Source organism: Nycticebus coucang, chromosome 5, assembly GCF_027406575.1.
Source record: "Nycticebus coucang isolate mNycCou1 chromosome 5, mNycCou1.pri, whole genome shotgun sequence".
Lineage (NCBI taxonomy): Eukaryota > Metazoa > Chordata > Mammalia > Primates > Lorisidae > Nycticebus > Nycticebus coucang.
The window spans coordinates 1,760,920-1,785,582 of NC_069784.1; the positions used below are offsets into that span (position 1 = coordinate 1,760,920).

The 24,663-nt window shown below is 45.2% G+C and overlaps 1 protein-coding gene across 14 annotated transcripts in view; it reads left to right on the forward strand.

The window, feature by feature from the left end:
* The first annotated feature begins 11,247 nt into the window (after positions 1-11,247).
* SGIP1 (SH3GL interacting endocytic adaptor 1) overlaps positions 11,248-24,663 on the forward strand; it is a 193,994-nt gene continuing 180,578 nt past the window's right edge. For all 14 annotated transcript variants that reach the window (XM_053590451.1, XM_053590452.1, XM_053590453.1 and 11 more), the window contains exon 1: positions 11,248-11,332. In XM_053590451.1, the coding sequence (XP_053446426.1) occupies positions 11,323-11,332 (10 nt within the window). In that variant the 5' untranslated portion in view covers positions 11,248-11,322. The remainder of the gene's footprint in view (positions 11,333-24,663) is intronic.

Consider the following 24,663-nt stretch of genomic DNA (forward strand, 5'->3'; position numbering starts at 1 on the left):
TTCTTCCTCTCACCTATCTTTTTTTTTTTTTTTTTTTTGGTTGCAGTTGTCATTGTTTAGCTGGCCCTGGGTTTGAACCCACCAGCCTTCATGCACGTGGCTGGCACTGTAACCACTGTGCTACAGGCAAGAAGCCTTCCTCTCTCCTGTCTTAGTTCATGTAATAAACGTTCATTATTAAAAAAGAAGAAGAGGAAGAAGAAAGAAAATTGCAAATACAAATCATGGCAAAACAATCCGTTGTAGAGACAGTAATTGTAGATATTACGCTCATCTTCTTGAGACTATCTTTTTTCGTAGTTTTGGCCAGGGCCAGGCGTGAACCTGCCACCCCCAGTATATGGGGCCAGCGCCCTACTCCTTGAACCACAGGGGCCATCCCTACACTTGTCTTATCGCTTTCATTTGTTTATACTTGATGTACACTAGTGAATAAATTTTTATATCTTAAGTTTTATATGATCTAAGATAAGATATTGTAATAATGTTTACTCATGTATTTCAGTATTTATGTTATAGATTTCAAAGGAGTAAGTTTAAAGAGGATAAGACATTAACTGGAGACAGTGACACAGGGGACTCAAATCTCTCCTTTGGGAAGAGGGCTTGTCAGTCCTTTGTTTTTAAAGCACAGTTACAATGTGCAATGAAATTCGTTACCTAGGAGTTAAATCCTAGGATTTAAAAGGAGGATAGAGGTCACGTTCCAGAGAGGCAGACTTTGCTGGATGGCTGTCAAATCAGCAGCATCTTCACAATTCCCTCTTGAGCCTGGGGAACACGTTTCCTAAAATCTCCTTGCCTACATGGTTCTGGATTAGAATTTTCCAATAAGAACAGCTCATGTGAGATGTGGAAGGTAGAACTGAAGTCACTGAGTCTGGTGACGGTCACTGTGACTACAGATGGCGGCCTCCAGACTCCTTGAGAGGACTCACAGAGGGCGGAAGCTCCCTGAGGCTGGGCCCTTCTTCCCTGTCCTTGGGCTGCAGTCTGACACCTACGGCTAATTATAGAGTCTCAAGCTTCAGCACCTAGACTAATATTCTCCTTGTTACTCCCATATTTGTGTAAGCCCAAATATGTCTTTTATCAGTTATGACCACGGCTTGCAGTTGTTCTATTTACTTGAGCACAGCAGACAACTCAGAGCAACCATCCATTGCTGGTTTCCATCAGCGCCTGTGGCCTCAGCGCCCGTGGCTCAGTGGCAGTTGTGTCCAATGATGTAAAGCAGCAAGTGGAAAACCATACAAGGGAAATTGGTGAAACCAGAGAAAGGATCAGAGCCCCAGACAAACAGGTCCTGTGAAGAAGCCAGCAGGAAAACTAAGGGGAAATCAGAGGATAAGATGGCAGGGGTGCTCTGGAATGCCGCCTTGCAAACACAAATAATTCTAGGCTACACCTTCTGGTCAGAGCAAACGCAATTCCTAGCAATCTTTCCAGCTTTTGTCGGTAGGTTCACAGCAGAGCAGTTGAAGCTACAGATGAAAGATACCCACAACGACAATTCAAAGGGATACACACCAAGGCATGGTCTGCCAAGGGGATACAAACATCCCCGCAGTCATATAAATAAGAAGTGTAACTAGGGCAAAGCTTGTCACCCATTATATTAAATTAACACACTGCATAATAACCAGCCACTGCCTTAATGAAATTGGCAATTACTACATTACTTTGGTTCACAGAGAGAATATATTTCTCACTCTCAAATCCACTGGGTGTTATTCAATTTAGAGTGTAGAGTTTCTCACTTAATAGAATTTACATTCCTGTCATTATTTATCAAACAACACTAAAATTGAAATGATTTGTTCAGTAAGACCTTTCTCTTACTTTATTTTAAGGTGTAATAATTTGATTTAATTGCCAGCTGTACAGTGATTAGATTAGAGATTTTAATAATTTGTCCCTTTGATGTTAGAAACATTCCATCACATCCTCTACCCAAGGAAGGGGCTAAACAGGGGCACGACCATTTTCTTAGGGAGAAAAAAAAAAGCGATAGTGTAAGCATCTCTACTATTTCATGTGTAAACAATAAGCTACTCTCAAATGTTAAAGCCTTAAATGAGTAAGTCGCAAGATGAATATAATAGCTTGAACACACATTGATCCATTGAAATTAGCAGCCCTCAAAAAATTTTGGTCATACTGTTTGTACTGGTGGGAGATTCTGCAGTACATTTGGCTGAATGCTGTTCTGATTCTGGGCAATAATCACAAAGCCGCCAAGGAGCAATTAAAGGTCTAACTTTTTATTGGACTATGCACCATGAAAACACTGCACAATTACAGCTGATAAACATACAGGTATGTGCGCATGTGCGTGTACACACACACACACACACACACACAAAACGCCTGACTGCAGAGGAAGCTCCCAAGTCTCCCCTCTTCCCTCCACACACAGCAAGTCCCCGTCAAATGGGATCGGTTGACATGGCCCCTTCTGGACACCTGCTGACAAAGACAAGCTTATGGGTTTTGAATGGAAAGGATTTGCTAAATAAAGCTTCCATCCAAGCCTGTACCCCTCCCTCCCAGAGGTCGGGGCACTGGAGTCCTTGGTAGCTACGGCCATCACAAGGTGAACCGATGAACCACAGACATCTTAGCGCTTGCTGTTCAACATCAATCCCCAGTTAAACTCGGGAAATTAAGCTCAGGCAATTATATTTTCAAAATGAAAATACACAGGGAGAAATCCTTTTTTGACAGCCATATAATTAGTGGTGGTGTATGCCTCTCCGGTTCATTGTCAAAGGTTGATTGTCTCCTAATCTAAACCTCAGCACATTATCCTTTTGAAATGAAATCTGCCAAGAATCAAGGCTTTCTTTTTTATATGCGTTAACTCTAAATCACTTGAGTTCTTCAGCTAGTACACCATATTATATATTCAGTGTTTGATTTCCTTTTAATTTTTTCCCTTGAGTCTAGCACAGGGATTTTCACCCTGTGTGCCAGGAGAGGATCTTAGGTGTGCTGCAAAAATATTTGAAAATAGTTAATTAAGTTATTTTCAAAAGCAGTTCAAAGCACAGTAAGCATATTCTTTCTTTTACTCCTTTCTTTGATCAACATGATTTAAGTGTGCGTGGAAGTTTAGCTGTAGATTCAAGTGTGCCGTGAGATAAAAAAGATTAAAAAACACCTGTCTAGCATAGGATTTATTTAGTTTGTAATAGACATTAAAAAGAAAGTAGTAAATGTCAGTGGGGAAAAAAATATTTTAAGATGAGAATGACCTTCTTTGGGCTTGATTCTTAGAAGGAATGACTTTATCTTATGAAATTCTGATTATTGCTCTTACTCTGCCCATATCTTTGAACTAAGTTGACCCACTGACTGTTACTTTGGCTAGTGATCTTTTTTTTATTTATTTAATTAATTAATTTATTTTTGAGACAGAGTTTCACTTTGTCACCCTGGGTGGAGTGCTATGGCATCACAACTCACAGCAACCTCAAACTCCTCAAACTCCACAGCAATGGGCTCAAGGAATTCTCTTGCTTCAGCCTCCCTAGTAGCTGGGATTACAGGTGCCCACCTCAACATCTGGTTATTTTTAGAGACTGGGTCTTGCTCTGGCTCAGACTGGTCTCAAACTCATGAGCTCAACCGATCCGCCCACCTTGGTCTCCCAGAGTGCTGGGATTACAGGTATGAGCCACGATGCCGGGCCCTCGATTAATGACCTTTAAAGAGAAAAGGTCTCACAGCACTTTCAAAACATACGGTCTCAGACAGCCTCATGGTCATCGTTTTGCCCCCCCTCCCCACTTTCAGTGCTGACTTGCAGCTTCTTGGCTTCAAATGCGATTGTCACCTATAGCAAGTGGCTACTGCGTTGTACATTGCAGTGCTAGAGTCTAGAAAATACTTAACTTGGAGTTTCCTGTTTGAATTATTCTTCCTCTGGCTCTTTTTAAGAATATACATTTTAATATATCATCTATAAAAGCTTACGCACACATGTAACAAGGGGTTAAATGCTCATATCCTCCTAAAATTCACATGTTGAAATCTCAACCTCAAAAATTGTAGTATTAGAAGGTGGGGTCTTTGGGAAGTGATTAGGTGATCACCACCCAGATTAGATTACATGAACTACAAAGCGGGCTTCGCCAGACACTTGACCTGCTGGCACCCTGGCCTTGAACTTGCCAGCTCCAAAACTATGAGAAATAAATGTCTGTTGTTTATAAGCTAGCTAGTTCATGGTATTTTGTTGTAACAGACTGAGACATTGATGCATTGATGCACATATAGATAGTTATATTGATGGACACAAACAGCACAGAGACGAACAACAGGAGCTTAGTTTCCACCAATTCAAAGTCTGATGAAAATCAGGCAGCTCTCTGACTTTTGCAAGGAAGAGAAAGGTCTGGAAAGTATGTAGTGTGCTTGTAAGTGCCAGGCCTGAAACATTGCATTGCCATTAACGTAGTCACATGACCCATCCACAGGAGGGAGGCTGAAGAGCACAGTGGTCAGCGTGCCCAGGTGGAGAGAGCGGTGTGACGAGCAGGTGTCCCTGTCCCCGACACAGTGACGGCAAGTGAGTTGTATTCCTGACTTGTATTCCTGGCAATGGAAACTTTTACGTTATGTCTCCACTTCACAAGGTGGTAGATTTTGGATAGGTATGTGCATATGTCATCATCCTAAGGAAATTTTTATCTCCTTAAGATTTTCATTTATTTAATGAGTGATATGTGTGTAACTTTGTTAAATATATTTAATTTTCTTTTTGATAGCTTAATATTGTGGATTATATAAGTAGATTTCTTAACGCTGGACTATTTTTCTGTCTCCTAAAATAAAGTCTAAGATACAAGTATTATGGTATATAGATAAATAATGCTTTTGAAAAGTTCTGTTTGCTGTCAATTCATTTAAAATTTTGGCACCAATATTCCTAAGTGAAATTGAACTATATTTAATTTTAATTATTTTTGTCATAGTTTCACAATTCATAAAGTAAATCTTTACAGCGGTTTTCCTCTTTTTGTAGACCTGTTAAAGCCACATATGAGTAAACTGCTTATTCAAGGGGAGGAGGAACCCCACCGAGTTCACCCAAGGTCTCTGCTCTTCACACCACCGCTTGGCTGTCAGTGTTCAGTCCCGACCTGCTCATTACACCACTGATCACAGCTGTAACGTTTAGAAATGTTTGCTAAGAATGTTTTTACTATTTTCACATGCATGTATTTAGACTCTCAACATGCCCTTTTATCATAGCAATCTGCTCTTATTCATTGCTGCTATATCCTCGAAATTATACTATAACTAAAAAACTGATTTTTTGAAAACGCCTCCCCCATTGTATACGTCACCTCTGCTGCAGTGAGCTACGTTATTTCTTGAAACTGCTGATTCTCCCCCTGGGCTCAGTCTTTGTTGCTTGTTTTCGTCCATGTAGGTCTGGACTGAGCGGCGCCCCCCGCTGACGGAGATCCTTTTGGCTCCTGGTAGGGGAGACGCGCGGCCGTCCAGGCGGCTGCCCCCTGGGGTCAGTGGGCCGCGAGCAGCCGGCGCCGAGGAGCAGGTGGCCGCGAGGACAGGGTTCCCTCCGGAGGAGGTGAGCGAGCACGTGTGAGTGACGCAGCGGGAGACCCTTCCAGGCCTTCCGCCCTCTCCGCAACCACGAGCCCTTTGGAAGCTGGATTTTAAGAACACTGGGTAATGTCTACGTGGCGTGTCACGTTTGTCTCGTGGTCTGTTTCCCCACGTTTCCTCTGGTAACTGTGCCCTTTCTTCCGGGGAATCTCGTCTACTCCTCCATCCGTGTTAGGGGTCCATCCTGTCCAAGGTTGTTAGTCATAAAAAGTTTTCATTTTCCCTTCCTGTGTTTAGTCACTATCGTGAGCATGTGACTAAGTTCCACGTAAGTTTTGGTCTAAACAAACCATCAAGAGACCTCATCAACATGGTCCCACTGATTGGTCCAAACCTCATCATCACGTTCCCACTGATTGGTCCAAACCTCATCATCACGTTCCCACTGATTGGTCCAAACCTCATCATCACGTTCCCACTGATTGGTCCAAACCTCATCATCACGTTCCCACTGATTAGTCCAAACCTCATCATCACGTTCCCACTGATTGGTCCAAACCTCATTCCCACTGATTGGTCCAAACCTCATCATCACGTTCCCACTGATTGGTCCAAACCTCATCATCATGGTCCCACTGATCTGTCCAAACCTCATCATCACATTCCCACTGATTGGTCCAAACCTCATCATCACAGTCCCATTGATTGGTCCAAACCTCACCAGCAACCAGCACGTTCCCACTGATTGGTCCAAACCTCATCAACACGGTCCCACTGATTGGTCCAAAGTGGGACAAAGATCCAGGCTAGGCCTGTCAGAGTCCTTCCCAGAAAATCTTTGAAGATCTGGGACAGTCAAGTTATAAAGATGTGAGTTTAGGCCATGCTTTTAGTTGCTCCCTGGTTATGTGGAGGGAAACTAGTAAGGAAAGAATCTGGCGTGTTGGGACAGAGTTCTGGACACTGGGCTCTGGTAAGGAAGTTCCTGGCGCGTCCTGCCTCCTGCCTTCCATCACCTGCTCCATTCTTTCTGTAACTCCGTGAGCTACTCTAGTAAATCCCCTTTTTGCTCATATTAGTTTATGTTGAAGTTCTTTTATTTTAACCATAAGCATAGTGAGTATGGGCATATGTGTGTATATACACCCACACACACTTATAGACACACACACCTGAGAGATACTATCTCTCTCTTCCATCTGTATCAGCCTAGGGAAATCCAGTTCGTCAATCTTGCTGATTTCCTGGGCTTGAACAAGATTTTTCCTTCTACATTCATTAAATTATCCCAATGGTGACAGCAGAACGGCCAGAGTCAATTGTCATGTTATCCTCACTGCCTTGGAGAGAGAGACATAAATACAGATACACACACGTCCGGGTCCATACTCGAAACTTCTCCCTTTGTTAATTTTCTTTCCCCTTCCTTTGTGATTAATTCCTCAGTATTCTTCTTTCTCTTTGCAAAGTATGAAGAGGTTTCCTCCCCCACTAACACTAAAATTGGGAGATAGTGAAAAAATACAACTTTTATAGGAAGAAAATAATAGGATTTTATTCTAAAACACATGTATAATAGGTCATCACTACTATACAAATGTTATTTCAGAAAAAAAATTTTTTGAATGTCTAGTGACTTCAGCAATTAAATTTTTGTTCTTGAACTGGTGGTAACTCTCTGAGAGCCTGGTATGATCTGAACTCCTGGACAATCCTTTACTTTAATGCAAATCAGTGACTTACCTCATCTTTTCCACAAATCCTTCAACTTCCATTTCATACTTGCAAAAAATAATCCATTATTTTAGAAGCTATAAATTCTCTTTTTTACTAGTTGGTAAGCAAAAACTGTACCATGAAATGCTAAAATCTGGGCCACAATCTCAAGTACTGTCATTGTTCCTGAGCAAAACGATTTTTCTTCCAAAAACCTATGAAGCAAACAAAATTAGAATACTTAATCCCTTCTGATAACATACATGAGCAATGTAGGTACTCCTATAATAGGTAACAGCATCTTCTTCTTTTTTTTTTTTTTTTTTTGTAGAGACAGAGTGTCACTTTATGCCCCTCGGGTAGAGTGCCATGGCATCACACAGCTCACAGCAACCTCCAACTCCTGGGCTTAAGCGATTCTCTTGCCTCAGCCTCCCTCCCAAGTAGCTGGGACTACAGGCGCCCGCCACAACGCCCAGCTATTTTTTGGTTGCAGTTCAGCTGGGGCCGGGTTTGAACCCACCACCCTCCATATATGGGGCCGGCGCCTTACCGACTGAGCCACAGGCGCCACCACAGCATCTTCTTTTTAAAGGTTATAACACACAAACAGCAGATGAAATTGCACTGAAGTGTGACCAGACTTGCAGTCAGCCTCACAGTCTTTAACTACACATCCCTTTCTAGGTCCTCCTCTGCCAATCATATCTACACACTTTTGTTTTTCCTCCAAATATCTGCTGACTACTTTGAACTGGCCCTATCTGGTTGTCTTGCCGCAAGTCTAATCCAGAACTTGTATGTGCCAATACCAATCTACCTGGCCGGCAGGACTGTTGTAATCCACTGTAAAACTTACACAGGGAGGGCAGACCAGGTTTCTCTGGTGATGGCCCCTCCCTCTTCTCAGCGCTCAATTTTACATAGTTTTTTTTTTTTTTTTTCTTATTTAGAGCTCCCTGTCTCCTTTAGCCTGGACACTCCATGCCCTTTCCAATTTTGTTCTGAACTCTAAAATCTTTTCTCTGTAAGAAGCCCTTTGGGTTCTAATCACTCTTCCTTTGCAGCCTCTCAGAGCTCTCCACCATAGCACACCGCCTGTGCCTGGCCTGGTCTCTTGCTAAGGTGTCTCCTGCATATGGCGCAGTTTCCATTTGGTGGCACACATCTTTGATACACCTGCCAGCCCTTTGGAGGTGATAATACCGACATCAAATAGCTAACACAGAGTGCAGCTCCAACACAATACTAAGTAATTCACTGGCAGAGTATTTAGAACACTGTTTGGCACACAATAAACCATTAATGCGATTTTAAATTTATAGCCCAATTAACTTGGTATTATTATTATCTACATCTCGGGGATAGGAAAACTGTGAGGCACAGAGAGTTACATAACTTACCCAGGGTCACAGAGCTCATTAAGTAGCAGACACAAAACTGGATTCCAGTCGGATCGACACCATATCTACCCATGTTCTTAATCATTACCAAAGATAAATTTGCTGGGCACATGCACGTGCACACAGTTGTCTTTGTGGTCATCCCCTGCAGTTTTCAGAGCAGTGAAAGTTGTACTCAAGGTGGGTTTTATTCCCCTTTTCACATTCAACTGCCTTAGAGGTATAAGGGAAAGTCAGAAGTACTTTTATCTCTCTGGAGATTTTCATTTTGAAATTTAGAGGCCTTTGAAATACGTTTTTTTTTAAAGCTTCTAAATTGCCAAGGAAGTATTTTTTTGCTTTGACTCTTAAGGCAGAGTCAGTCACTTTTTTTTTTTTGAGACAGTCTCACTTATTAACCCTCGGTAGAGTGCTGTGGCGTCACAGCTCACAGCAACCTCCAAATCCTTGGGTTTAGGCGATTCTCTGGCCTCAGCCTCCCGGGTAGCTGGGACTGCAAGGAAGTCACAAAGCCCAGCTATTTTTTTGTCACAGTTTGGCCGGGCTGGGTTTGAACCGACCACCCTGGGTATATGGAGCGGGCGCCCTATCCACTGAGCCACAGGCGCCGCCCCGTCAGTCACTTCTTTTTCTTTTTTTTTTTGTAGAGACAGAGTCTCACTTTATGGCCCTCAATAGAGTGCCATGGCCTCACACAGCTCACAGCAACCTCCAACTCCTGGGCTTAAGCGATTCTCTTGCCTCAGCCTCCCGAGTAGCTGGGACTACAGGCGCCCGCCACAACGCCCGGCTATTTTTTGGTTGCAGTTTGGCCGGGGCCGGGTTTGAACCCGCCACTGTATTTCCTTCAGTCCTTCTCAGCCACCCAGACCCTCTATCTGCTCTGGCAGAAGGATCTAGACCATGTCAAAGGCTGAACACTATTAAAAGTGTGTGATGACAATATAAATGAGCAACAATGGAAAGAGAGACTCAGCCCTGATCAGGCCGCACATCTTCCTGAAAGTTGTTTCAGCACCTTTCCCTCGATGGCGCGCAGTAGCTCTGTCTGCACCTGCACAGCTTTGCTCCCAGCGCAGAACAGCCGCGTCTGCTCGCGTCTCTCCTGGGGTCCAAGCAGCCCGCGCTCTTCGGCCTCTCCGTCCCTTCTAACAGGCAGCCCTGCCCTCTTCTTACTCCGCTGTCTGAACCTGCTGAAGGGGACCGGGTCGCTGCGACCCAGGGTCTCTGTGGAGCGGTCGGGTGACAGACTCAGCTCAACCGCCCGGGTGACAGACCGCTCCCCTGTCCCCGGACGCCGCGTGGCCAGGGCTCCGCCCACCCCCAAACACTGCCGACCCCATCATGATCGCCCCCCCTGATTTCCCCCCGGCTGGGCGAAGAGGCTGGAAGGAGACTCCAGATGCCGGAGGCGCATAGCGGAAAAACGGTCACATAGCAGAAAGTCCGGTTTGCACGGCGACTGCAGTGGGCAGCAGCAGCCACCCTCGGCCGGCGCGGCGGCAGCGCGACTCGAACCCGGTGGTCCAGGGCGCCCGCGGTGTCCAGCGTGCGGCCACCCGCGGGCCCAGCGGGAGCGGGGGCGGGAGCGGGGCGCGCCCAGCTGTCCAGGCCGGCCAGGCCTCTGCTCCCCGCCGGCTCCCTCCGTCCCCGCCTCCCGCCCCAGAAATGATCTCGAACGTTGCCAGTTTGGTTCCAGAGCCCCACGGAGTGGGCGCTTTTATTTCTTTGTCTCAGGGACAGTCCCCAGCTCTTCGGATTGTCATGCTCAATTAATTCCCTGGCGCTGGCGGAGGCAGCTGGGACGAAATTTCTCCTGCATCACCCTTTCGAGGATAATTGTTTGGGATGTGACGTCAGCTAGATTGATTATTTTTCTGACTTGAATGGGGCAGAGGAGAGAGAGAGAGAGAGAGAAGGAGGAGGAGGAGGAGAGAGAGGAAAGAGAGAGGGAGGGAAGGAGGGAGAAAGGGGGAGAGAGAGGGAAGGAGGGAAGGAGGGAGAGGGGGAGAGGGCGCGCAGATGGGCGCCGAGGCCACCGGGCGGCCTTCAGGGCAGGAGGTGATGGGAGCTACCGGGATGCTGCTTAGGTTTCAGTCTGAGCAGGATTATTAAGAAATTTTTCTAAAAAAATACAGAAAGCCTCGCGCGAGCTGCTCAGGTGCCCCGGTCACGCCCGAGCCCCGGGCCGGGTGGCCGCGCCTGCCGGTCACTCCCGAGCGCGGGCCGCGGCTCCGGCTTCAGCCGACGACGCGGAGGGCGGGGCGAGCGCGTCACGGTGGGGAAGGGGCCGCGTCTTGGGTGACAGGCGGGGACCGGGGACGCGAGCAGTCCTGCGCGCTGGGTCTGGTGCCGGGAGGTGCGCGCGGCCGCCATGTGACGCGGGCCCGGGCTGCGGGATTGGCCGGCGCGCGCCCCCCCGCCGCATCTTCCCGGCCTGCAGGTGAAGCGGCCGCAGCATCCCCGGCCTGGCCTGGCCCGCGGGCGGACGCGCGGCTCCCCCGACCTCGGCGGCGGACAGAGCGGACCTCCGCGGCGGCGCGGGGCGGACCTCGCTGGACCTGGAGTCCCATCCTGCCGCGTCTCTGCAGACTCCTTGGAGATTGAGGAATGCAATTCTGCCACCATGATGGAAGGTAGGATGCTTTCCGCTGGGGTTTTCTGGCTCTGCAGGGTTTGCAGCATTAAAGAACGCGGCAGCGGTGTCTGTGGCGGTCCTAGAAACCGGCCAGGGCTTTGCGAGCCGGAATGCTGCGGTTGGTTTGCTGCCGACCTGGGCTCGGAGGAGGGGACTCAAACCGCAGGGCTTCTGCCTGACTCTGAACCTACAGAGCTCCCGGCTTTGCTCTCACAGCCTGAAGCATTTGCAGAGAGCTGAGACAGCTGGGAAAGAGCTTGCGGAGCGAATAAGTTGGGTGAAAAAATAAGGTTTTCTGTTCTGGATTCCTGGGACTGCACTGATTAAACATTTACAATGGAAACTTGGTTTCTGAAATTGACATTAGACAGGAGAGGTCATTGGCAGAGTTATCCATACTGTCATTTTCAGTAAACTGTTTAAATTTTTTTTTTATTATCCTGAGACATTTTTATCTCTGCAATTAACATTCTATTGCTTGGATGAGGGGTGCAGCAAATTTGGTCCATAAACTGTAGTTTTCTGGGGATGTCACCGTCACAGAATGAGGACCATATGAAAAACATCCAGGCCTCTTGGGCCCTGATTCAGGGTCTTATCAGGTTAAAAGAAGATTGTGCTTCCCAAACGCTTTCACTGTGCAATGGTTTTCAGCCAAACATCAAATGATTACTTACTGGTTATCATTTTACAATTAATATTAAGTATAAGGAGGAACTTTTCCTGCCCAGTGCTGTTTAAACTGTATTTTATTCCACTAAATTACCTTGCCGGCCTGAAATAGTGACAGTGAGAATTGCCTCAAAAAAGCAGTAAGCTGATCAAGAAAGAAGCAAGCAGCTCTATGCTGGCTTTGATTTTCTGTTTTCACACTAAGGATGGTGTAAAACTCCTGGCCTTTCCTAAGATGACAGGCAGAAATTTGTCCCCAGCATGGATTTCACAATGCAGAACTGAGTGCATAATGGGTCACAAATCAGCCATGAAAACGGCAGAGAGGCCACCTCTTAAGCCAAGGTCTGTCCTATGGACTTGAACCGTTCTTTAGAAATTTACCAAAATGGAATAAGAAGACGATGGTTTCACCAAAACAACACTGCGGCCCCTACTTAGTGGCAGAAATTAATTCCGTTTGCTTTCTCTGTCATCCTGTCAAACGTTGTTAATGTGATTTGAGGGAGTGAAGAATTCTAGAAACAAAACCTACGGATTTTAGAAAATAGCCTTAAATGAGAGATTGGGTATCATTTTGTTATGGAGCCGGGTCTTGTTTGCAAAGGGCTCTCAAGCTAGTTCTTTAAATACAGGCCTAAATGAATTGAGATTGCTACGGCTCTTAGATTCAATCATTTTTGTCAATTCAAAATAGACTTAATCTTTGAATAATAAGACAAGGCAAACAGAAAGAGTATTACTTATGTGCTTTTCAATTAAAAGCTCATGTGGGTTATTCTGTTCAGAAAAAAATCTTGTGCACAGAAGTGCTATATTTCTCCAGATAAATATAGCACTTAAAAAAATGCACCTGCACACATCCTGATTTGATCTTACATAGGGAATTGGGAAATCTTCCATTTTACTTCTTGTCTTGCAAACTAAGGAACTAAAGTGTCTTCTTTGAAGGTAGTAACAGTCTTTGATGCTCATTAATAATTCTCCTGGTAATAGGGTCTATTGTGCCATCTTAGAATGTCAGTTCAGAGCCCTGTGATGAGCTTATCTGAGCTGCCTAAAATGAAATGAGAGCTGTAACAAAGACTCGTGCTGCGGCTGAATTAGCACTACTGCTGTGGGTTTGCAGAGTTACCTAATGAAGGATGTTATCTTAGTGCTGGTGTGAGCTAGAGGTGACACCCTGGGTACGGTTGCCTTCCAGCACATCCTTGCAAGAGAAATTGAGCACGTGTTCCCACTGGCTTCACAATTTAGATGAAACTATTTTTTCCCACCCATGGTTCCTATTTAAATGCTTTTTTAGCCCTATTAGCTTAATAGTTCTATGACCTTAGAAAGGCAGGTAGGAACCTAAACCAAAAATAAGTTTGCCCATTATATATCTTCCCACTTCTTTGCCAGTCTTTTGGGCGATGTATGTTCAAGCTTCTGATACCGCTTTCCAGTATTTCACTTCTGAAATGCTCTTACCCTGAAGGTGTGTGTATCATTATTATTTCCACTTCACTCATCCCTAGAGAAGCCAGGCTGTTACATCTATTGCAATCACCTTGGAAAGGTGAGGAACCCCCTAAAAGGCACCCTAAAACCCTGTCACAGCAGCTCTTGACTGAAACATTGTGAACTCTGAGAATGTGCCACTGAACATCTAGGTGGTTAAAATGATGTTTCTTCTCAACTAGGTTTGTCTCGCGCACACATACACAGCCACCCACTCAAACGTATTCTGGAGAGGGAGAGAATGTACATTTTCCCTGGTGTGTGTGCACTACTGTGTCACTGAAGTGTTTTAGCGTGCTCCTCAGAAAAAGCATGGCCACAGCCACTTTTCAAAGCCACTTGTCTACTTTGTGTAAAGCAAGAGTAAACAAATATTCAGCAGAACAGCTCTTAGGAAACTGTGTTTTGTTTGTGTGGAACCGGATATAGGCGCCATTCATTGAAATGTCTGTTGGAAATCCTGGTCACAGATGAGGAATGTTCCACCTCCCCACTGGTCTCAATGTTGTGGGAAGCTGCAAGAGCAGTCTGAGGGACCTCAAGCAGCTTATCAGGTGTTTGTGGCACTAGGCTTCATGTCACGCATTTTTTATTTAAAAATATATATGTACATATATATTTATGGGCCTTGATTTGTTGCTTCCTGTGGACTGGACTTTCTTGCAATGGTTGGCAAGGAGTTGTTTCTTACCTAGAGAAAGCCACGTGATGTGCCGCCTTATGAGGGTGAATGGGACTCCAGAGAGGGTGAGCAAAGGGGATCATTTGCTAAGGAATATATGCATTGGCCAAGCTTACAATGTGGTCTGTGTGTTTGGGCAACGATTTGAGGAAGGTTTTATTTACAAGTCATTATTATAATTTGAAGATGGCATCTTTCAGCCACCCTTCCTAAAATAAGTGGAACTAGGTCAGGGTTTCCTAGGCTATCTGTTTATTTGTGAGACTGTCTGGAAAGTACTTTTCTTGTCTATGCAGAGCTGACTGGAGGTGTTTTGTGTTTTTGGTTCCATATTTAGGATCTTAGGAGCTATTTAGAAAGATCAGTTCCTGAGTGCCAATGATTTCATTCCATACAGCAATTTTAAAAATTAACGAGCCTATTTTTAAGTGGTCAGGGGGTTTAACTGCAATGTTCAGGTTTATTTAATAAGTTTTATTGATTTGCTACTTATAATAACCTGCAATTAATTGGTATGTATACAATGCTTTTGCAGAACTTTTTCTAAATTTCAAAAATAAAGAATAGTACACTGAGGCAAAAAAAAAAAAAAAAAATGGCAGAATGGAATTTGAACCCAAGTCCCTTTCACAACAAAGTGCACATTTTTTACCTTCTAGGAACCTTTCCTTTTTGCTTTGTATCAAGGTGGGCATGTTAGCCTAATTAAAAATTTGGCCCTAGTTTCTGTGACTGCACATTCTCTCTCTCTCTCTGTCTTAAATATCAGTACTCACAGGACCACACCCTATAATTCCTTGTTAATGCATTTTATGTCCAAAATTATAATTTAGAAAATTTTGCATAATTCAAGATTACAAGTTTCTGTTGTTGCAATAAACCTTATAAACAGTAAAATATTTTTTCTCATCTATAAAGGGAATCTTATAATATTTGGTAAATTCTTTGATATAATCAAAAAGAAATAAAGCATTTTGAAGCAGGAGCTGCTTATTTATTAGTTAGCCAAGAAGTTTTAAAGGGAACGTTTCTAACTCTCCTACTGATTTCCTTTCCTTGTATGGTAAAATCACTTCCGAAGACCTCAGCATGCATATGAGATTCTAATATATGTTCTATCACTCATGTAATTTTTCTCCTTCCCCAGTGCTTTGTTTCAGAAAGAATCTCTTTGGATGTCTCTGTCCCATCCAAATTCCAGGAGTCAACTTTAACTCTCTAATAGGAGTATGGAGTTTTAAAAAATTAACTTAGATAAACCAGGCTGGAAGCCTCTGGGTAATTCCTTCATCTAGATTTTTCACATATGCTATTCATGTTTCAAATAAACATGTTGCAGGAAGTCACCAACTCCCAATTTTTATGTTCCTGAAATCTTGTGAGAGCAGGTTTTCCCATAGGAGTAATGATGTTAATGACGGTGGTGAGAGTCTCACACTAGTCCACCAAAGTCTACTACCCCAATATCTAGTTAAGATTCTAATTACAAACAAATAAATAATAGTATAGTTACCATAGCAATCAGCCAGAAGAGAATGACGGCATTACATATGTTTTTAATTTTGAATGTTGCTAATCGAGAGGAAGAAGTTTTAATTAGAAGACAATGAGGAGTTGGAGAGAAAATTTGTAAATATTTCCAGAAAATTTGTAAATATTTCAGAAGTTTTAGAGACTCATAACCTTGGATTTTTCAAATTTTTTTTTTTTTTGGAGGAAAAAGTATCCAATGTGCTCAGTACTTCTATGAAACCTACTTATATTTACTCACACTTTCTTAGGAAAGATAGAGCAATTATGATTGAGTTTACTTCCAGATGTGCGGTTTGCCTTGTCTGGATTCAGTGTAAGCGTATGAACTTCTGTTGTGGGTGAGGTTGTTACAGGAGCTCATAAATGGAATTAGGAGAGGGGGAGAGAGAGAGAGCATTCCCTGAGAGGACAGAACGGATAGGGATTATAGTGGGTCTGGGCTCAGGTGCCTGGAAAAGTCCCAGAGGAGAAAGTAGCTGAACAAGAAAGAGGTCGTAGAGAGAAGGGGGGGGCGCGATAGGAGCAGGGTCCTGGGGGAGAGCAGGGTGTGAGGCAGATGTCTTGTGCTGTCTACCAAACCAATCTGTGGGCAGCGTACTGTGGGAGAGATGTGGGGACAACCTTCAGACCTGAGGAGGCCTGGTCAGTAGGATGTCAGAAAGATGCTCAACTTCTAGAATTAAACACTTTACTTCATGTGACTTCTTTGTTTAAAAGCGTCCATGTCTTCCCATTTCTCTTCAAATCCATGACCTACAAGAGCCAGCTGCTCCTTCAACCTGTCAAAGTCTCCCACACACTGAAGCCACCTGCGTGCCCATAGTGCTGGGACTGGGACGAGCACTTCCCACCTCCCGGCCGTTGCTTTTCCTAGAGCACTCTTTCCCCAGCTCGTGGAGTCCCCATTCTCTTGTGGTCCAAGAAAAACTGTCACCTCCTCAGGAGCCGTCCTGTCACCCCAGGCTCCCAAACACACTCATGGGCTTCTGCATTCCTCTTGGGCCCCTCTCGCTCCTCAGCGCTGTGTGTATGGCTTGGGGCCTGGGCTGAATATCTCCCTTCAGGGTAAGCCCAGGAGGGCGGGGATCTTGCACCAAGTCCCCACTCTCTCCTTAGCTCTGGGCACCTAGCAAATGCCTAACACATTTATTTACCGACTAAGTGGACAAAACCAGATAGGAATGACCCGGATGACTGCATGCTGGGCATTATTCAGCATCATTTGGGGTATTATGGTGGATATAATAAAAATAAATGCTCAAATATATATTGCTGCAGGAGAAAAATACCTATACACACGAAGCAATTAGAAAATAAGAGAATATATTGTGATGGGCTGAATTGTGGGATAGAGATAACGTATTCTGAGAAACAAAAGACGAGTTCCTTTGAAAGGATGTACCCGAGCTTGTATTACCTGGGTGATTAGCTCCAAGGAAATGATTTCATAATGGAAAGAGGCACATTATATAGCAAAGCTGTTCAATGAAATTTCCAGAGCCGGCTTTGCCGACATCCTGTACGTGACCCCGCACCCCCCGTTCCCTGCACTCCTGCCCCCCGTTCCCCTCTGCCCCGGTCTCCTGGCCCACGTCTCTCTTACAGGTCCTCTTACCTTTTTTTTGGTTTATGACCCAGTGTGAAAACAGTATAGCTCTGGAGCCAGAGAGTGGGCTTAGAATCTGGGAAAGAGCTTTTAGATAGATGCATGGATGTAGATGGGTGTAATGTGGCGTGATGTGTTTGTGTGTTCCGTGGTAAGGACAGGGGAGGCAAGGTTTTCTAGATGTTAAATTGTTCCTGACTAGAGGCCTTGTTCCTCGTAGAGTGCAATGTGTTCATTCATTATGTGCAGTTGGGTTTTTGTTGTTGTTGTTGTTTTTAATTTAATTATTTATTTTTCTTTATTAAATCATAACTGAGTACATTGATGTATTTATGGGGTTCAGTGTATTGATTCAATAAACGATGTGAAATGCTTACATTAAAACTAATTAACACATCCATCACCTCACTTACCTATTAGTTGTGGTAAGACAATTATACTCTTTCCTTAATAGTTTTGAAATGTGCCATGCATCATGCATGTTAGGTGAGGTCCCCCCATATACCCTCCCTCCTCCCATATCCCCTCACCCCCTCCCCTCCCCTCTCTCTCCTCTTCCCTTCTACTTTCTGGACTATAGTTATGTTTTACTATTCATATGAATGTGTGGGTGATTATATATTGACTTCATAGTAGTGTTGAGCACATTGGATGCTTTTTTTTCCATTCTTGAGATACTTTACTAAGAAGAATATATTCCAGCTCCATTCAGGTAAACACAAAAGATGTGATGTCTCCATCTATTTTTATGGCTGCATAGTATTCCATGGTGTACATATATGACAATTTGTTAATTCATTCAGGGTTTATGGGCACTTGGGCTGTTTCCATGACTTGGCAATTATGAATTGGGCTACAGTATACATTCTGGTGCAAATGTCTTTGTTGTAAATTGATTTTTGATCAGCTGGGTATATACCTAGTAGAGGAATTGCAGGATCGAATGGTAGGTATACTTTTAGTTCCTTGAGTGTTCTCCAAACTTCTTTCTAAAAAGGTCATACTAGCTTGCATTCCCCCAGCAGTGTAGAAGTGTTCCGTTCTCTCCGCATCCACGCCAACATCTGTAGTTTTGGGATTTTGCGATGTGGGCTAATCTCACTGGAGTTAGATGATATGTGAAAGTAGTTTTGATTTGCATTTCTCTGATGATTAAAGATGATGGTCATTTTTTCATGTGTTTGTAGACCATGCGCCTGCCTTCTTCGGGGAAGTTTCTGTTCGAGTCTCTTTGGTATAAAGAACATGAGCCCAGCAGTGTCAGTGTTGTGCTGCTGGGCCGTGTGCCTTGAGGAGTCACATCTGAGCTGTTTTCTTGTGTGCAGAGTGAGAGGGCTGAGCTGTGACCTCTGGGCCTTCCAGCTCCCAGTCTCTAGCACTCACAGAATGATTGGGAGCCCCACATCAACTCCCTCTACAGTCTGAATTCTAATGATTGCCCCCTTTTCCTTCTGCCTCAAAATATACTTTTCCCTAACACACGGATGACTTAAATGCATAACTATCTGCCTTTTATTGCTCTTTCTTCTGTTGCTATTTTGCATTATGCCAGAAGTTAGTGTTGTATCTCTGTTGTACTAGAAGAGCAAAAATGCATGTGTGCACCCCTCCTCTGTAGCTCCTAGTCCAGGACTTCTTATTTATTCCTCAACAGTTGTACGTGTGTCTTAAATGTGTGCCAGGAGTCAGGCACTGTTCTCTGTGCTGTAAGTTCAGTAATGAACAAAGCCCATAAACATTTCTGCCTACGTAGAACTTCATGTCTGGGGCAAGAGAGAGATGACGACAAAAATAAAATACAGAGTGTATTAGATGGGGGTACGTACTTGGGAGAAGACTGCAGTGGGGCGGATGGGGTTGCAGGTGTAAGCAGAGACAGAAGCCTCAACGAGAAACACTGAGCACAGGGAGGGAGGGAGTGGGCAGCTGCATAGTCACCTGGAGGAGGAGTCCAGGAGGCAGGGCAAACAGCAGGTGCACAGGCTCAGAAAGGGGCTTGGCGTGCAGGTACGGGGGCCACTGTGTCTGGATTGGGAAATAGGGCAGGGAACTACAAAGAGGATCAGGAGAGGCAACATCCAGGTAGGCGCTGATGAGTTCCTTCCAGGGCTCGGAAGGTTTGCTTCCTTCTGCAGAAGTCAGTCAGCTTGAGCCTGTGTGAGCCCCGTATCACATGACAGGTGGGCTTTCGGAACCCTGGGCTCTGATTTGGTTCCATGAGTGTCTTATGATGGCATCTCTTGGATTTCTTCTTACGGCATATTTAAGTAAATGGATGAGTGTCATGTCCTTGCTTTAGCTCATGGCCCCAAGCCCCGATGGCTTTTCTCCATTTCCTTTTATTTGTACGTAGGTATTTATTTGTATGTATAAATTGTGTTCTGAAGTCGGGCCCTCAGCACAGCCATCGCTGAGGCAATGCACGCCATGCCTACCCAGCAGCTCCTCTCCCCACCCCACGAGTCCTGCTGCCCACGTCCTGCGCTCTGATTCCCTGTGTGCACTGTATTTAGCGTCCACTTAGCATGACAACGTGCAGGATTTGCCTTTCCATGAGTGAGTTGCTTCACTTAAGATAATGGCCTCAAGTTCCACCCATGTTGGTGCACAAGATACAGTCTCCTTCTTTTTTACAGCTGAGTAGTGTTCATCTGTGTCTGTGTCTGTGTGATGTGTGTGTATACGCACCCCACCTTTTCTTATCCAACCCTCTGTTGACGGGCACTCCGGTTGATTCACATCTTTGCTGGGTGAACAGGGTTCCAGTAGGCGTCCAAGTGCAGATCTATCTTTGGTACCTGGATTCCTTTACCTCTAGGTACAGCCAGCAGGGCCCGACCCAAGACAGAGCTGAGAGCTCACTGACCATTCTGGGCCTGCACATTTCCACGGAGTGACGTGAACCCCGTGATGAGTGGCACTTCGAGATCAGAATTACACAACCACCCACAATGTTTTTGACATATATCAGAAACTTTCATTTTTCGTTTTAATTTTGTTCAGGTCCACTCATGTATCAGGACTAGTATCTTAGGAATTTTTAAAAGGCCATTCAGAGTTACCAGTGTTATACCTCTCTAATAAAAGTATAAGCAGGGAAATGTTAGGGCCACTTAGGACATCGTGATAAGATCTTATGACATTTGCACACACAAAAGTTTAGAAAACGCTTTATTCACCCAGCAGGTGCCTCTGGGGTTTCCCCACTCAGTCTCAGGGAGTCTTATTCACTGTGAAAGTGAGGACCAAGGGCTTTCAGACGCCATTCTCAGAAGCGCAGTGGCCAGCACCTGGTGCCACACTCATGTGTGTATTCCACTCTGACAAGGTCTCTGTGGTGGAGAGATGAGCACAGCTGTCCTTCCCTATCACAGGGGGACCTCCAAGATCCCAGGGGATGTCTGAAACCCAGGGACAGTGCTGAACCATGTGCAGTGTGCTTTTGTCCATAGATGTGTGTATGTACACGCTTATGGTAAAGTTTGATTCATAAATAAGGCGCAGTAAGAGATTAACAACAACAGTTAATAATAAAACAGAACAATAATACAATATACAATAACAATTACTATATCCTACCCTAATATAAACAATATACTCAGTACACTATAATAAAAGTTGTGTCGTATGGGAATGTGGAGAGAATGTATCTCTCTGTGCATCTCAAAATACCTTGTTTACGGGTACAACAAGCAAGTTGATAAAATGAGGAGACGTGAGTGCTGACTGCGTCCTGTGTAGGGCGGGGCTGTCACTGACCTTGAACACAAACATTGCCATAGCAGCAGTTGGGCTGGAGGCCACGAGGACCACTGAGTGCCCCCAGGAAGGGGCATGTCCAGCGAGAGTGCCCCAGGACTGGACAGGAGCCACAGTGAGATGTCATCATGCTGCTCAAATGGCATACAATTTAAAACTTACAAATAGTTTGTTTCTGGGATTTTCCATTTAATATTTTCAGACCACAGTTGACCTCCAGTAGCTAAAACCACAGAAGGTAAAACCGAGGACAGGGGAAACTACTGTGCTCCTGTTCTTAAGTTAAACAGAAGGAAAGGAAGGCCCAGGAGGTTAAGTCACCTGCTCAAGGTGACCCCTTCCTACGTCCTAAAGGTAGCAGAACCAGCGTTTATCAGCCAGACGTGTCTCCAGTCAAGTGCTCGCTCTTTTTAAAATGCAAAGTACTACTGGGATCTAAAATCATTTGGCCTGGCTCTCTGGCTGACCAGCAAACAGCAGATCATCTAAATTTGAAAGGGTTTCAAAGCAGTCTTCAGAACGAAGCCAGTTAATTTTATTACCAGGTCACATCCTTCAGATCCCGTCAGCCTAAGAAGGCTGCCTCACACAATGTTTCATCCTGTGGCTCCTTTTAGGGCATTTATTGTTTTCCTGGAATTTTATGAGGAAAAGGGTCATGATGTGATGTCACTAGTCCAGCGGCCTCTAAACTTTCACAGCCTATATTCTACAAAACATTTTATCAAAAAGCCTGGCTCCCACCATGAACAAAAGCCCCTTTTTCCTCCCGAGAAGGATGGCTTGGTGTTCAGTGGCATTCTGTGAAAGCCTTGGCCCGTATCATGAAAACGTGATCGTGTGGCCATCATCTGAACATCAACCAAACAGGTCCAACTGTATTTTATACTTGAGGAAAGCAAGGCCAAATGCAACAACTTAACTAAGGACTTTTATTCTCCTTTAAGAGTATAAGTCAAGTTTATTTTAGTAATGATTCCAAAAATGTGAATAGACAAAGACTTGGAACCCACAGTGTCTTTCATGTTCAAAGGTGCTGAGGTTGCTTGGGTGACTGCCAAAAGTCAGCAATGGATGTGTCCCCGGGGTCGTTGTTCTACTGAGCACACACACAGTGTGGCCGTTTATAGCTCTCGCCTCTGATTCCGCAGCTCCTGAGTTCGCTCTTGCTGAGTGAGCACAGGGTGGTGGGAAGGACTCTGTCCTGGAGACCACCTGTGCCTCCCCCCCAGCCATGCGACCTTGAGTGAGCTCTGAACGGGTGGCTCCAGCTGCCCTATTGGAAGGTGGGAATAATGCTGGCTCCTTACCTCATGCGGTCATCTGAAGATCCCATGACATCATGGATACGGAACCGCCTGAAAGAGTGAGGTGCCCATGGCAGGTCTTTTCTGCTCAGACCATTCTCTCCATTTGCTGGTCACTTGCAGCTTTCTCAGCCTTCAGCGCAGACACCACCCTCCCTGTGTGGCTTCCCGTGCAGATGGCTGCATCTCTTCTGCAGACAGGGCTGGCAGATCTCTCTTTCTTCACCCTTCTGTGAATTCACCACTATATTCTGTTGTCCTTCATTCTCAGTGCCCTGTTTTGACCCTGTATGGTGCTACCGATCGACGACAGCTGTCTTTCTCTCCAGGCTGCTCCTGTGGATGGACAGGGTTGGCATGGGTGATACGTTACTGTACACTCCCAGCCATGGCCATTTCCCAAAGTCGAAATGCAGTGACTGAAGCTGGAACACAGGTGGTTTACCTGCACGCCTGCCTTTACAAATGCTCTAGTCGAAGACTGGAAGGGACACGTGAGAAGCTTGCAGCACTAGCCCCTGTAGTCATGGTGGGAAGTGGTCTTTAAACTCTGAAGCAGGTAGGACCCTGCCTCTGTGCTGTGGACTTTACCCACCAGGCTTCTCAGCCCCCTGTGTCCCTAATTCACAGAACTGTGTCTACCAAGAGGCCAAGCTGGAGTTGGTGTTTGGATTCATTTCTGATTCCTCCCCCTTCCTGTCCCACGTAGTAGTTCCCCAGAGCTGTAGATTATTCTTCTTAAATCATCCTTGGGTCTTTTTTCTCCCCTTTTTCCCGCTGATAACGCATCTGATCAGACCTTGCTGCTTCCACCTTCCTATACATCTTCCTCATGGCCATCAAAAAGATCAGTTTCCTCACTTGCCTTCAGCTGTTCTCCAGGCTTCTCAGATACCTCCACCTGCCCACACGCGCTGCACTGCCTTCCACCCTTGTTTCCCGCCAACCTGCCAGCCAGTCCTTGCCGTGCTCTTTCCCTGCCAGGCACTGTTCCTTCCCTTCTCCAGAGGGCAACAGTCTGTCCTGCCAGTCAAGGTCAAGCAAGGTTGTCCCTTCAATCGAGCCCCCATGTCCATCAGGTGGGGTGAGGCGCACCCTGCCCTGTGCTCACGTGGCCATCAGCACTCCACCTGTAAGCCACATAGCAGAGATCAAAGAGACTGAGAGCTCAGAGTGACCTGGGCTCAACCTCATGTGTGTGACCTTGGGCAGCTGGTGAGCCCATTTCCTCAACAGAAAACAGACTTGGTGGTAACAGTCTCTCATACACAGAGAGCAGGGCCAGAGGAGAGGGAGAGAGGGGCAGAGAAAGAAAGATGGGAGAGAGAGGTGGTGAGGGAGACAGAGATTTATTTTTAAGGAATTGGCTCATCTGATTGAGGAGACTGGCATGGTAAGTCCCAAATTTGTACAGCAGGTTAGCAGCCTGGCTACTAGGCAGGAGTTGATGCTGCGGTCTTGAGACAAAGTGTTAATCTCGCAATAAATCTAAATTGCTATTTTCTGTTTGTTTGTTCCTTGCCCCCAAATCAAGGGCTCTGTCATGGCATATTGTGTATTGTGTATACTCATTTGTGTATTCTCAATATGTGCCCCCAGTGTGTGCTCCCAGGATGTGAGTGCTCCTAGTGTGTGCTCCCAGTGTGCGTGTGCCCCCAGTGTGTGCTCCCAGGATGTGAGTGCTCCCAGTGTGTGCTCCCAGTGTGCGTGTGCCCCCAGTGTGTGCTCCCAGTGTGCGTGTGCCCCCAGTGTGTACTCCCAGGATGTGCTCCCAGGGTGTGCTCTGTGTGAGTATGGGGTGGGGGTGTGGAGGTCTACAGTTATAAAAGAACCAACCACTGTTATAATTTGTTTAGTGTATAACGTGGGCTGTGGAGATAAACAATCTGAAGTTCCCTAGTCCTCGGTGATGCCATCAGTACAGTGGGTGAAATACCACCACCTGAGGTTGCTGGGGAAATTAAATGAGAGAATGTATACTCTTCACTTACCTTGGTACATAGCATATTAAATAGGGACTTAGTAAATGATAGCTCCTAATAACTATCAAAATTCACATGATCAAAATACATACTTACATCAAAAACGTTATCAGTACCTACACATACGTAAATGCATGTGTGCTTACGTACACACATGCACACACCGGGCTTTTTCACTCTAGACTGTCGCTACTGTCTCAGGCTGTGTCTGTATTTGTGAAGAACACAGGCTTTGAGACAAACTTCCCAGCAGAGTTAAATAATCCAAACCCTGGCCCTGCTGTC